The following is a 16155-nucleotide window of genomic DNA, read 5'->3' as shown; positions in this document are numbered from 1 at the left end:
TATTTATTTGCAAAACTGAAAATTACAATTACAAAAAGGAAAAAAAACTTTAAAATGTTCAGAATTTCTGATGACTTTTAAGCTTATTTCTTTATTTTTGTCGCTTCAAGGAAATCCCTTAAATTTTCTCTATCTAGAAAGTGAAATAATTGATGTCAAATTTCAGTTTCTATTTTTGGCAGGACATTCATTTCAGCCATAAAATTAGCTGCATCAATTATCGAGTTATAGCCTCGTAAGTGATAATTTCTTTGCATTATTTTTTGTGTTCTTCTTTAACGAATAATAATGCACCCTGCGAACTCCAAAACTCCAATTGGAAGTTGATAAGTAACACGAATGACGAAAATGTGGGAAAACAAGTAGCTAAAGTCTAATGATATAATTTTCACATTCCAAGGATTACTAATTACCATTTTCCATTTCTAAAGTCAGACGTAGCATCTTTCACAACTGTTAAGGCGCTTTTCTCCCGTGTTTTTGCTACTTCTTTCCTAATATTAATGGACATTTTCCAAAACTCTTGCTTGCTGTAAGAGTCATATGTACATGGATCGAGGTTATACCAGGACACACAAGTCCAATCCAATATAAGGGTACGTACAAATTCAAGGATTTCTGCTCAAAGTACAGGGCACATTTGTGAATTACTTCTCCTTTCCTCAATTATAGCTTCAAAATTTTGAAGAGAATCATAAATTGCCTTCCATTTTCCAGAATTTTTTGTTCATTTAATCATAGTGTTCAGTTACAAAGATATGATGTTTTGACAAAACCTTAAAACTGATGCTGCTGTTTTCCTTTTTCTTGTGTTATTAGGGACGTGTTTAAGATTTACTACTGATTTTTTTGTGTGGTTTTATTGGACCTCATTAAACTAGTAATTTAGTCCACACATAAAACTATGATAAGTAAGCATGTTTTTATAGGGTAAATTTTATATATACTGACGATGTATATATTATCACTGTTAAGCCGTGTCAAGCCCCATAGGGGGGTAGCTCTCCCAACGTCATTTTTTTCATTTCCATGGATTTCGAACCCGATACCTCATGATTAAGGGAAGCAAACCCCTTTCACTTGCACCAACATCCGTTGGTTCACATCCTTCGAGGTAAGTTGCTTAATGTGCCCTCTATGTTTAAAAAATGCATTTTATTAGATTTGTTGTTTCAAAAGCTTTTTGAAAATCCATCATTAATAGGTGTACTTTGTGTTTCTTAGCTATATGAAGATAATGTTGGTCGTATATGAAAGTTTCTGAAGTGCAATTGCAATTGTACACTTATGTAAGCTCTTGATTCCCAACTTATTATGATATGATCTCTATGCCTAGCGGGGGATTAGTTAGGAACGTTTGGCCTACTTTACTTGATGAACAGTCACAATTAGATATTCAGGTTGTGAATAAAAAGTTAAGAAAGACTAAAACTTATGAATGATATGAACGTTTGATAAATCTAACTATGGCTTTTTTTTTTTTTATCAATCTAAATGAGACTTTGATGCATGGTTTGATTTGTTGACCACATATTTTGAATTCTGACTATGGCTTGATACAAGTCTAATATTTCATGAAATGCATTATCTATACTAACATGTCCAAACTGATAGAGGAGCAGATGAACTACTTATTGAACAAAATGTTGTTTATACCTCGTTGTCAGTAATTTAATAAGTCTTAAAATTTTCTTGAAAGACTTTGGTGTCAAGATAGGAAGAACATGCTGCATTTATGATGGCCAGCCCTTAAAGTTGGTACAATTTGATCCTAGTTGCAGCAAACCATATATGATTTTACTCCCAAAGCCATAAATATCACAAAAAAAATCAGTAGCGTACAATCTAAACTGAAGCTTAAATATTACACATATTGCACAAGCTGAATTTTGATCTTTTTCAGTGCCACAAGAGCATCTAGAATATTGTTTCTCTCGGCCGGAGACTTCTTCGTGCAATTTAGAGCCAATTTCATGATGGAAGAAATGCACTCCAGCTTCTCAAGATAGTGACGATCAGTTGTGCTTACCAAATTGGCATCTACAATACGAGCTAATGTATTAGCCATAGAATCCACAACCCAACTCCTGAGGCTCAAAGTCTCACCAAACATCTCATTGTTGGGGTTCATTCTTGTAAACACTTCCATCATCATGATTCCAAAACTATAAACATCGCATTTGGGGGATACTATTCCTTCGGATCCATACTCTACAAGAATGGCAAGTACTTTTCACCATATGTTATTTAAAGTAAATGAGCTTTTGAAATTCTGGAATTTCAAAAAATTGTGTTGGGGGGGGGGGGGGGGAACCAGAACAGAAATCATACCTGGTGCAAGATAGCAAAATGTGGCTAGTGTTTTGGTGTATACAATGCTTTCCTCTGGAGCCAACAGCTTTGTAAGGCCGAAATCGCTTACATGGGCAACCATATCTTCATCTAGCAGGACATTACTAGGCTTCAAATCACAGTGCACTACTGGTGTTGCACACTCGTAGTGGAGATTCTGCAGTGCAGAAGCAACATCCACCAAGATGTCCAATCTCTTGATAATATCTAGAGATGAGTCACTGGAATACAACCACTTCTCAAGATTTCCATTAGGCATGAATTCAAGAACCAATGCTTTGAAGTCAGGGTTAGAGCAGCTGCTAATGACTTTTGTGAGGTTTCGATGGCGAAGATTACGCAATGCTTCACATTCTGCTCCAAAACTCATCAATGCTCCTTCTGATTGTAAATCAAACACCTTAACAGCCACAACCCTCCCATCATCAAGGGTACCTTTGTAAACAGATCCAAAGCTTCCTTTTCCCAAAAAGTTCCTTTCATCGTAATTATCAGTTGCCTGTGAAAGGTTGTAGAAGGAAATTCTTTCTTGGGTAAACATATCTGCTTCTATGGGACTTTTACCTTTCCTTCGATATATTAGGTAAACAAATCCCAGGGACATGGCACCTAAAACTGCTATCACCCCTGCTGTAGTAAAAATGATTACAAACTTCTTTTTGTTTCCCGATGTTTTAGCTGAAAAACTTACACATGGTGGGACGTGTAACCTTGGAGCTCCACAAAGTGCTTTATTTGAAATAAAGGATTCACTAGTGAAGTTTGCAAAAGGGCCATTCGGAGGAATTTCGCCACTTAAATTGTTAAAAGAGACATTGAAGCTTGTAAGATACTTAAGATTCTCAAGTGATTTTGGAATGGAACCAGAGAAAAAGTTATGTGATAGATCCACAGTTTCCAAACTTAAGATACTACCAATTGACTTCGGTATTGAACCTTCCAGTTGGTTGTGTGCCAAAGAAAGATGATCCAGGCTCTGCATATCTCCTATTGTGCTTGGTACGCCACCTGATAAGTTATTCAGTGATAAAATCAAGCTTGTTGCAGCCTTCAAGTTCTGCATTTCTAGAGGTAGAGAGCCAGTTAGTGAATTTGAGGAAAGATCGAGCAACAAGAGATCTGTAAGGTTCCACAAAGTTCTAGGAAGACTAGAATTCAATCTGTTGGAATTTAGGTAAAGATATCTCAGAGAAGTAACATTTTCTAAGCAATCTGGGACTGCTCCTGAAATTTGATTTTGGCCCAGAATTATTGCACCCAACTTTGTGAAAGTACAGAAGTAATCCAGGCTGAGTTGGTTTAGTTTGTTCATGTAAAGAACTATCGCTTGAAGATTTTGCAGACGTTGTATTGTAATGGGCAACGGTCCAGTCAACTGATTACCGTACAGGCTTAAGATAAACAAACTGCTCAAATTTCCAATTCCATCAGGAACTTTTCCCTGGAGATTGCACCTGTATGCATAAAGTCTTTCAAGGGAGCTAGAAAGGTTCCCAACTGATTCCGGAAGAATGCCATTCAGTGGATTGTCATTCACAGCTAATGTTCTCAGATTCTTGGAATTTGCCAAGGAAGAGATGAAGCTAGTCTCTGGATGCGAAAAGTCAGTGACTAACTTATTGCTTCCTAGATCCAGCACTTGGAGGAGTCTTAGGTTACCGAGGGAAATGGGAATATGGCCTGTGAAGAAGTTGTCAGACACGGTTACAACAAGAAGTTTAGAAGAATTTGTAATTGACTCGGGTAGGTCTCCAACAATGTAGTTAGAGTTGAGATAAAGTTGTTCTAAATTTGGAAGCCCATAAAACACTGTTGATGGAAGATTTCCTGAAAGCTGATTTCCTGCGAGTGACATCAATGTTACCCTGGAGAGGTTGAAGATCTCTACTGGTATGGAACCAGTCAAGTTATTCCACCCTAAGCTGAGTGTTTCCAGATTGTATAAATTGCCGATCTCTCGCGGTATTACGCCTGCCAATAATGTAATAAGCATATGCATGAATGACCCTTGTTCTTCGAATTAGACCGCAAGATCGTCTAGTCAGTAATCTATGTGTAATTAGCTATTGTTGTACCTGTCAGGTGGTTATCAGCTAAGTCCAAGAATTTGAGCATGGTTGAATTTCCAAGCTCTTTTGGAATTTCACCTGCAAAATGTAAAAATTGTAACTTGAAGATCCACGTTACATCTTTGATGGTAGTTGAAAAGGGATATATCTTTATTGAGAGACCAAAAATAAAATAAAATAAAATAAAATGGTGTCAATGGTCTGGTCATGAGTTCAAAATTTTAGTTTTATATTAGGGCAAATTACACTTTACCCCTATGGTTTAGTGTTGTTTTGGATAACTCCTATAGTTTCAAAAGCTATGGATAACCTCCTCTTGATTTGAATTAAAGTATCAGAGTAACGGAATTTGCATTCCATAACGGAATCAACTAAAATATCAAAAATACCCCTATATAAAATTAAAAATTATTGATTAATCATAGAGGGGTTATGCATATATTTTGAAAATATAAGAGGGTTATATGGTTATAAAGCACTAAACCATAAGGGGTTATATGATAAAACATAAAATCATATGGGATTAGAGTATCATACATATTATGTTTATATATTTTAATCACTTCACCCATTTTAGTTTTTAAACAAAGGATAATTTCGACATTTTTCTAGATTTCATTACGAATGATTATTTTTGTTATTTTGATATTTTACTCCAAACTATGAGGGCTATAGAGAGATTATGTGAAAATAAGCTACACCACAAGGGTAAAGCGTATTTTGCCCTTCATATTATGGTAATAGATGCAATGCAACCAGTGAAAGCTATAACGACTATGCATGAACAAGACATGGAATCAACCATCTAACTCGACTAGCAACTGAGGTGCAATTAACCATCTAAATTTTGAAGAAGTAGAAGGATGACAAGTCATCTAACTCTACTTGCTCCATAGACCCATAAATTAATATCTTACCTACTAATTTGTTCATGGAGAAGTATATCACCTCAAGTTTCTTCAGCTTCCCAATTTCTTTTGGTATGGTTCCACTAAACTTGTTGAACGAAAAGGATACAGCCTGAAGTTCTGAACACTGGACTAAGCTTGATGGTATTGGACCACTCAATTCATTCTTTGATAGGCGAATGACTCTTAGTCTCGGAAGATTGCCACACATATAATTTGGAAGACTTCCAGATAAGCGATTACCTCCCAACGAAATCATTTCCAGTGAAGAAATGTTGAAGATCTCTCCCGGAATGTTACCTTCAAGAGAGTTGTTTGAAAGGTATAAACTTCTCAGATCAGACATGTTAGAAATGGAAGGCGGGATTAGGCCAGTGAAACTGTTGTTTCTGAGGGACAAGTATTGAAGTTTGGGAAATGAACTACTCCACTCAGGAATTTCTCCGGTAAGATCGTTCAAACCCAAGTCAAGTACTTTTAATCGGTGCAACCAAGCAAGTTCATTCGGCAATTCTCCATGGAAATTGTTCATACTCATGTTAAGAGAAATGAGAAATGACAGGTTTCCCAACTGTGATGGTAAGATGCCGGTAAGCCCCATGTTCGAAATGTCTAAGGCAGTCACCCTACGATGATGAAAGCCACAGGTAACTCCAATCCAGTCACAAACAGAAGATGAAATCTTGAAACAGACCAGTTTTTGGCCAAGATTTGTAGAGGGTCAACTGAAATGTGAGCTCTCAAGGCAAGAAGAGACGATTGATCAGTTGTGATGTTGTTTGATGCCATGGCTAAGCTATCTGATAGAAAGCATGACAAGAGAAGTCCAACAAGGAAATTGCAGTGAATTCTCCCCACCATGACTCTGTGCAATCTAAGAGCAGGGGAAGTGAAGGATACTGTCATAGTAGTAACTAGTAATAATGCCATGGCTTCAGCCCATTATTTTATTGAGATTCATTGAACTGTATTATTTGATTGAGATGACAGTTGGCAAATCATGTGTAATTAAATACGTTGTAACGTAGAATTCAAATAATTCAGCAAGAGGGAGTCTGATATTTTTAGGTTTGTGTTATTAGCAATTTTAATCAAAAGGTCAATAATACGACTAATCAAAAATTAACTATTCCATCAACTCTTGCGAGTCGCACTAAATATTTCTCCATCAACTCTGATATATTTTCCCATTTGAGTTTTTCTAATAAGCGTAGATTCAATGAACATTCGTTAACATACATTAATTACACCCACGCTATTATGTGAATATACATACTAATAATTATTGTTTTCCTTTACATTTATATACTTTTCCTAATTAAGTGTACATTTTCAAAAATTTAGCACCTGAACTATATTTTAATGAGTGTTAATTAGACAAATCCCTCTTCATTTTCCCCTCTTTTTTGCACACTCCTACTTTCCAGCTAAGGGGTTCTGTTCTTGATTTTTTCATCCCAGTAGGTTTTGACAACATTTTCCCCCAAGATTTCTCATAGTATCACTCAACTCCCCTGAGATTTATAAAATCTCATTTACCTCCCTTGGATCAATATTTCTTGTAACATTTTAACCCCTTTGGATGAAATACAAGAAAGATAACACTTTTGTTTCAATACTACCCTTATGTTATCTTGCTTATGAAATTTATAACAACAATGAAAAGTAACATAAGGTTAAATTTATAAGGCGTAAATTTCTTGATGGAAACTATTTATTTTGGTTGTATTGAAACAAAAATAAAATTTACACCTTGAAAAATTAGCACATATGAAGAGAATATTTTAGTTTTCAATACAACTTAAACTACACCATGAATTAAAACATATTTCCCCAAAATATATCTTGACTTCCTTAATTGTAACTTAACTATGCAGGGAATTTTTTAAGGTATTAATTACTCACCAAAATCCTCATAAGTGGTTGACCTTGATTAAATTTAATTTATCAACGTCCTTTGCTATTCCACCACAATCCCAATACAAAGAAATATGAACCATTATTAGTTAGCAATTTACTTTTTTAATCTACATTTTTTGGTTTTAAAATTTTATTTTGTTTTGGCTTTGTGGTTAAATAGTTATTAAGAGCAAGGGCAATGTTGTCAATTTGTGACATTTGATAGGAATATTTAGTCTTGTTAAGTTGACAAGAGAGGTAAGTGAGATTTTAAAAACTTCCAGAGAATTGAGTGATATTATAACAAACCTCAGAGGAGGTTTCTGAAATTATCCTTTATATATATTAGATGGCGGCTTATCTGTTGGAATAGTCATTTCCAAGCTTCAAAGACTTGTTTTCATTTTTGTGCTTTTGCTGTAAATATTGTCTTACAGTTCGCAGGACCACCTGAAAGTAACACATTTGAAAAAACAAAAATGCACGAGTCAATGTGCTGTATCCACGATTCATTGTTAATGTGCTGTTATGCTAACAATTATCCAACTAGTTAAGTGCCGAGAGCAATAGAATCTAACTAATGTAGAATTGAAGTTATTAGGAAAACTCCCTCGACAATAATGTGGAGTAATACTTTAGTAGCCGATGAGAAGGATATTACAACTATTATATGCTAAACCATCATTTAAACTTGGCCCTATTTGGCAAAGTGAGTTTTTGCCAAGTTTATCTCCTACCAATTTTTTTAATAACTTGAACTACAATAATCTTAAAAAAACTTTTCAAAAATTTTAAACTACACACTTTAAAATACCCAAATATATAAAAAATTCCCTTCCTCCTTTCTTCTTCTAACTCAAACCACCATCACTGCTGCCGCTGGCCAAGACTATTCGACGACAACCTCTTCTAGTGCCGGCCACCTCTTTTTTTTTTTTTTTCTCTTCTCATGTGCCCTCTCCTCCTTTCTCCCCATCTCCTCCCCTCTCCCCCGCCACCTCTCTCCCCCTTTCCCTCTCCCCGCCACCCTTCCCCTCCCTCTTTGACTGATCTGGTCACGAGACCAGATTGCAGCTAGGGAAAGGGGAGGGCAGTGGGTGAGGGGGAGAGAAGAAGCAAAAAAAGAAAAAAAAATTGCATATGCTACTGCTTGTTCGGTGGCTGGGACAGAGAGGTGGTGGGGGAGGGAGAGGGGGAAGAGGAAGAAAGGAGGAGAGGGAGAGGGAGAAGGAGAAGAGCGGGAGAGAAAAAGCAAAATTTGCTTGTTTCGGCGGCTGGGAGGGAAAGGGGGAGGGGGAAGAGAAAAGAAGAAGAGAGGAAAGAAAAAGAAAAGAACTTTTACAGTAAAATTTTATGCAAACACTCAAAAAACTCATTTACCAAATGGGACCTTAATTTGAAAGTAACAAAAAGCGATCCTGTTGATTTGGGATGCCTAAACATAAGTCTTTCCTCATTTGCACTTGGTTAGGTATTGGGGGTGCACATGGATCGGATATCTTATCGGCGAGCTTAAATGTTGATCCGATCCGCAAATTACGGATGAAGGATTTTCTTATCTGAATTCATATCTGCACCTTTAGATATTCAGAATTTTTGGATCAGATATGTGGATCAATCCGTATGCGAAATCTTTTCTTTATATTCTTTTAACAATATCAACAAAATTCATACAAAGCATCAAAGTGATTGACAAATGAAATTTTCTATTTAAGAAATTAATGATTTCACAACAAATAGAATCTAAGTCAAAATTATAGGCTGTGAGCTGCAAATCAATTGTGTGTGCAAGAAAGCATAAAAACTAAGAATTTTGTGCAACATCCGAAGCCATCTCACATATTTTAATCAATAAATACTACATTCCAACTAATGTTTTAAAAGGCAAAGATGTAGGATGGGACGTTTAGTCTCCGAGTTATGCCCCACGAATTTTTATCTTTTAAATATATAAAAATGTGATATATGTCATAAAAAAAAATTCTTTGGATTAGAACTATTCTAGTTACTGCTATCTTAAGAAACAAAAGAGTGTTCTTTCTGAAATCACTTGTCATAGAAGCTCTAAACCAAACAACAATTATTAAAAGAAGATGCCCTGTACCAACTGCTCTGCCCATACACCATCGGGATCATACATGTAACTAATTAAACCATGTCGCTGGTATCAACTACCTTAACAGAACTGTTCTATTGAGTCTCCATATTTGAAAGTTCTTCCTATAAGTCTTCATCTTTCATTGTCAACCCAACTTAGTCAAAGATGTTTTTAAGTAGATCGAGGTTACTTAAAAAGATAATCGTAGTTTGCGCAAGGAAAATAGGGAAGTTATAGATTCGGGATTATTTGTTGGTCAAACGTCAATAATATACACAAAGATCTATTCCTACTCCTACATAATAGAGAAGGGGACAAATCTAACTAGATTATAGATAACGTCATTGGGAGTTCACATCAACTTTTTTAATCCGTTAACTTTTGTTTTGATTTTTTTTAACGGGTGTCTAATGACACACGTTAACTCATTTAAATTTCATCCAATCTAATTTATATATACACATACTAATAATTATTATTTTTTCTTGTATTTATATAATTTTTTAAGGAAAAAATCATCCAAAACGTCCTTTACATTTTATAAAATGAATTTTTTTGTCCTTCACTTTTAAAATAGTAACTTTACACCCCATTAACTCAGTAAACTTTGGTCTCAATCTAAGTTTTCGACCACTTTTTATTATGAATCCATTACATAACCCATAAATGTTGTTTTTTCAGAGACAAAAGATTAGATCTCATTTGTAATTAAATAAATGATCCGATTTATATTTATTTTTGCCCCTCAAAAAGTGGAATATGACTCGAACCATATTCATTTTTCTTCAAAAAGCAGGATTTGACCTAATTCATATTCATTTTTGCTATTAAAAGAGTTAGATTTGACTTTTTTGTACATAAAAATTATTGCACGTGAATCATATGCTGAATTCATGCTAAAAAGTCATCGAAAACTTAGGTTGAAACCAAATTTTGCGAATGTAATCCAAAAATCAATATAATATGAAAATTATAGGCTGCAAATCAATGTAATCTGCCGTCCAAAGGTCACGGGTACATGTATACAAGAATAGTTGAAGTCAGTATCTTTTCCAAGAAGTGCAAATTTTTCAATCAATTTTTCTATTTGACAATTTGAATCATCCTATGGCCGAAAGAAACAACTAAATGCTCTGTAAGACAGAAAACAGTACGAAAAATAACTTTCCTTGATATGCAAAAAGCTTGCCACCAAGAAATTCCATTTACTGTCATATATTCTATGTCATGTGAAATAGACACACTTAAGCATGATGGATCATTCGGACAATGATTATTAGCCTGTTTTAAGAACAAAAAACTACTCAATCAGACAAGTTTCAGAGTTGTAGTTTTCCAATTCAATTAGCTTTGGATACACTTGTTTCTGTCGCAAAAATTCTTTGGTTCATATACTGCATCCTACTATTATTCATGGAACTAGCACTTACTTGCTATCAGAACTGTACGTTGGCCATTCTCAGGTAATGTCGCCAAATTCTTTCCACTATGTTGTGCTATGCATAAATATCTTCTTGCATGTGGAAATTTTCTACACTCCATAAAAGCACTGCATATCTAGCATAAATTTATGATAACATGAATACATAAACCGAGTTGCTATTTTCTTTGTATTAGATAACAATCATATGTGATATTATTTGAAAAGCAATTGATGAAACAAACAAATTTAGAGGAAACAATTGAAATTAGAGCTTTCTATGCATTAATCTTCTTAAATAATGTCTCTTATTTACACAAGAATTTGTAGCAGTCCATGCCATTAACGATTGATACCTAACAAATTATTAGGTCTAGAATTCACCTCTATTAGGACCAAGAAAACACACGTACAACAGAAAATAGTCTCCAACTTTATCCATATATCTATCTAATATCTACCACACACGTTGCATCTTTGACAACATGTCACCGATCAGAAACTCAGACATATGGCGATAAGTTTTATGTGTCATATGAATTCCATCCAAATGTATGTACTTTTCAGGCTCCCGACAAACTGGAACTCCAGGTGTTCCGCACATCCGCCGGCCATCATAGTTGTAAATCCCTCCAATCCCACAACATGATTTTAATAAAGATCCTCGGTCGAATCCAAGAAACAGAGCACGAGCAGGAACTGATTCCAAAGCCCCGTAGTAATCAGCGTAGACAACAACCATATTTGGATTATCCCTTTTCAACTTTTGCCTCAAAGAATGAAGAGCCCTTTGAAGATAGTTGTTGTGGTACCTTGCAAACTCGTTTACCTCTCTCAGGCATCCCATCAGATCGTATGCTTCTGGATCACGATTCGCAAAACAAGTCAAATAAATTGGGATGCAACCAATAGGAAGATTTCTTGGAAGCACAACACAAACAGCCCCAAGTCCAACAACTTCTTTTACTCCATTGATTGTCGCACTTACGACGTGAGGAACATAAGTCCTAACCTCTTGTATTGATTTTACATTGAAGAAAGCATGTTTATAATCATTACCTCCGATTTCTCCCATCATTATTAAGGATCTTTGAAGCCTAGCAGCACAATCCGATGGGGAACGACAAACAGATTTGAGATGATCTTTAAACCATTGCATCTGAGCACTGAGAGGAGTATTGGAGATAGGAACTGGAATATTTCGGGCTGGGAAAAATGAGGTGTCGAGAGCTGTGCTCTCCGCTACAGCAAAGTCTACTCCCCGATTGAATACTCCAGTTCTTTTCAAGTAGAGATTCAGGAGAGGAAGATTAAGAGCTCTGGAGATGAAATCAATCATGAGAAGGCCGTTTGAGCATCGACCAGTGGGTCTATGGAAGGAAGTCATTCCATATGGCAAGCGAGATGAGAGAGATACTGAAGCTAAGCCACCCTTGAGGATGATGTTTCCCGTATCTGAGATTAAATCGCCGAACATGTAGATATGTTGGAAGGGACAAAGGGTTTCTTAAGCCGTGAAAGCTGTCGGACTGACTATGAGGACGCAGACCAGAATGAAGAGGCAAGGCTTCAAAGTAAAATACATAGTTGCTTGTCTAGCCATTGAAGATATTGAAAAGTTTTGAGAAAACAAAGTATGAAGAAATGAGCGAGGATAATAAACATATATATAATAAGTTGAGAGGAGTTACATGGAGGAATAGGATTTCTCCCGACTCCTAAAGTGAAGAGGAGTTGTAGTTTTGAAGATATGTTATTAATGAATCACTGCACATATAAGGAATCAATATAAGTAATAAAATCCTAGTGGGGATAGGACTGTGGGAACGAGATTTGGCAGTTTCAGTTCGTGTGCACAAATTCAATAGCAACTATTGCTTGAGAAGGTGTTAGATCTTAATAGGAAGTTCGGATCAAGAGAATCACTATTGACAAAATAAACCAACTTATGAAGATTCCTAATTAATTTTTAGTTGTTTTATCAGATTCAAGTTTTTAGTAGTTTTCTTGTTTAGCAACTAATATTTTATTAGGTAATCACTGTGTGATTGTCTCCTATTTAACAAGTCTAGTATATTATAAATAAGAGTAATATGTAGAGTACTATTTCTCATAAAAGAGAATCGGTAGAATTTATTAGACGTCATTGTCGTAAGAATTTTTTCTTTGTTCGTGATATTAACAATAATTTGAGTTGTTTATTCTTTTCTTCTCTTCTACATATTTTGTGTGATTATTTAGTTCCTTCAATTCTATAACCTTACATGTTATATTAATTGAACTAGTTAATTTGAGTTCTACTTCTACATGACAGTTTGTCTGGTGTGAACTATGCAAAATCTTTTGTTGGTTTACCCACTGGTCGAACCAGGATTTCGATTTCGAGGGGCAATGAATAAAATAATCAATTCTCACCATCTATAATAAAGAGAATATCTATTAAAGGATGAATACAGACTTAGATTTCTTTATCTATACTCTATCTTCAAAAGTACCATGAATTTTGTTAAATTTAGAGTGTAAGTAAAACACTTAGTTATAAGTAATGGTTGAGATACCCTCATCCTTTATAATTTTATGAGTATCACGGTTTCTTGATATGTTTAGAGTGTAATTAAGCATAATGCATCTTAATTTTGAATAGTGGCCTAATGCACTCATTCTTCGTAATTACATTAACTGTATTTCGATAGCGGCAGGAGTTACATGAATAAAACATCCTTCTCCCAGGGCTCATTAAGTTTGGGTTATAGAGGCAATGACCGAATCTAAAACTCTCTACCTACCCATGCACAGTTTCTCCAATTTTTTTTCTATCTAAAATTTTTCATTAGTCACAATGGCAAGATCATCAAACAAAATTAGAATGAAAAAGAAGATTCCCTTGGAACAAAATAGTCCTTACTACTTGTTGCTTGATTTGTGCGAAAAAAGTAGACTAAGATTAGCCAGCAAGTAATTTAAAGACATATGCAATAATACAACGGTGAAGGAAAAGAAGTAAAAAAAAAAAAAAAAGAGCAGAATATCCTCCCTTTTCACACATAGATCTATCAATATTATACACATAGATCTATTCCTACTCCTACATAATGGAGAAGGGAACAAATCCAACTAGATTATAGATAGCGTCATTCGGGAGTTCACATCCACTTTTTTAATCCATTAATTTTAGTTTTGATTTTTTTAACGGGTGTCTAATGACACACGTTAACTCATTTAAATTTCATCCAATCTAATTTATATATGCACATACCAATAATAATTATTTTTTCTTGTATTTATATAATTTTTTAAGGAAAAAATCATCCAAAACGTCCATTACATTTTATTAAATAAATTTTTTTATCCTTCACTTTTAAAATGGTAACTTTACACCCCTTACAAAATTAACTCGGTAAACTTTGGTCTCAATCTAAATTTTCGACCACTTTTTATTATGAATCAATTACGTGACCCATACATGTTGTTGTTACAGAGACAAAAGATTAGATCTCATTTGCAATTAAATAAATGATCCGATTTATATTTATTTTTGCCTCTCAAAAAGTGGAATATGACTCGAACCATATTCATTTTTCTTAAAAAAGTAGGATTTGACATAATTCATATTCATTTTTACTATTAAAAGAGTGAGATTTGACTTTTTTTGTACATAAAAATTATTGCATGTGAATCATATGCAGAATTCATGCTAAAAAGTCATAAAAAAAAATCAATGTAATATGAAAATTATAGGCTGCAAATCAATGTAATCTACCGTCCAAAGGTCATGGGCGCAAGTATACAAGAATAGTTGAAGTCAATATCTTTTCCAAGAAGTGCAAATTCTTCAATCAATTTTTCTATTTGACAATTTGAATCGTCCTACGGCCAAAAGAAACAACTAAATACTCTGTAAGACAAAAAACAGTATGAAAAATAACTTTTCTTGATATGCAAAAAGCTTGCCACCAAGAAATTTCATTTACTGTCATATATTCTATGTCATGTGAAATAGACACACTTAAGCATGATGGATTATTCGGACAATAATTATTTGCCTATTTTAAGAACAAATAACTACTCAATCAGACAAATTTCAGAGTTGTAGTTTTCCAATTCAAATAGTTTTGGATACACTTGTTTCTATCGCAAAAATTCTTTGATTCATGTACTGCATCTTACTATTGTTCATGGAACTAGCACTTACTTGCTATCAGAACTGTACGTTGGCCATTCTCGGGTAATGTTGCCAAGTTCTTTCCACTATGTTGTGCTATGCATAGATATCTTCTTGCATATGGAAATTTTCTACACTCCATAAAAGTACTGCACATCTAGGCGCTAGCATAAATTTATGATTACATGAATATATAAATCGAGTTGCTATTTTCTTTGTATTAGATAACAATCGTATGTGATATTATTTGAAAAGCAATTGATGAAACAAACAAATTTAGAGGAAACAATTAAAATTAGAGCTTTCTATGCATTAATCTTCTTAGATAATGTCTCTTATTTACACAAGAATTTGTAGCAGTCCATGCCATTAATAATTGATACCTAAAAAATTATTAGGCCTAGAATTCACCTCTATTAAGACCAAGCAAGCACACGTACAATAGAAAATAGTCTCCAACTTTATCCATATATCTATCTAGTATCTACCACACGCGCTGCATCTATGACAACATGTCACTGATCAGAAACTCAGACATATGGCGATAAGTTTTCCGTGTCATATGAATTCCATCCCAATATATGTACTTTTCAAGCTCCCAACAAACTGGAACTCCAGGTGTTCCGCACATCCCCAGACCATCATAGTTGTAAATCCCTCCAATCCCACAACATGATTTTAATAAAGATCCTCGGTCGAATCCAAGAAACAGAGCACGAGTAAGAACTGATTCCAAAGCCTCGTAGTAATCAGCGTAGGCAACAACCACCTTTGGATTATCCCTTTTCAACTTTTGCCTCAAAGAATGAAGAGCCCTTTGAAGATAGTTGCTGTGGTACCTTGCAAACTCGTTTACCTCTCTCAGGCATCCCATCCGATCTTATGCTTCTGGATCACGATTCGCAAAACGAGTCAATAAATTAGGATGCAACCAATAGGAAAATTTCCTAAAAGCATAACACGAACAGCCCCAAGTCTAACAACTTCTCTTACCCCATTGATTGTCACACTTACGACGTGAGGAACATAAGTCCTGACTTTTTGTATTGATTTTCCATTGATGAAAGCATGGTTATAATCGTTACCCCCAATTTCTCCCATCATTATTAAGGATCTTTGAAGCCTGGCAGCACAATCCGATGGGGAACCATAGACAGATTTGAGATGATCTTTAAACCATTGCATCTGAGCACTGAGAGGAGTATTGGAGATAGGAACTGGAATATTTCGGGTCTAGAAAAACGAGG

The 16155-nt window shown here is 34.9% G+C and overlaps 2 protein-coding genes across 2 annotated transcripts; both read right to left on the bottom strand.

Annotated features, from left to right (window-relative positions):
• Positions 1-11203: 11203 nt before the first annotated feature.
• LOC113708127 (GDSL esterase/lipase At5g03980-like) lies at positions 11204-12223 on the bottom strand. Its single transcript, XM_027230596.1, has one exon. The coding sequence runs from the start codon at positions 12221-12223 to the stop codon at positions 11204-11206; it is 1020 nt and encodes a 339-aa protein (XP_027086397.1).
• Positions 12224-15410: 3187 nt separating this feature from the next.
• LOC113708130 (GDSL esterase/lipase At5g03980-like) lies at positions 15411-15782 on the bottom strand. Its single transcript, XM_027230599.1, has one exon. The coding sequence runs from the start codon at positions 15780-15782 to the stop codon at positions 15411-15413; it is 372 nt and encodes a 123-aa protein (XP_027086400.1).
• Positions 15783-16155: the final 373 nt, after the last annotated feature.

Source organism: Coffea arabica, chromosome 9c, assembly GCF_036785885.1.
Source record: "Coffea arabica cultivar ET-39 chromosome 9c, Coffea Arabica ET-39 HiFi, whole genome shotgun sequence".
Classification (NCBI taxonomy): domain Eukaryota; kingdom Viridiplantae; phylum Streptophyta; class Magnoliopsida; order Gentianales; family Rubiaceae; genus Coffea; species Coffea arabica.
Note: the sequence above shows the minus strand (reverse complement) of the source record. Positions and strands in the feature narration are given on the sequence as shown.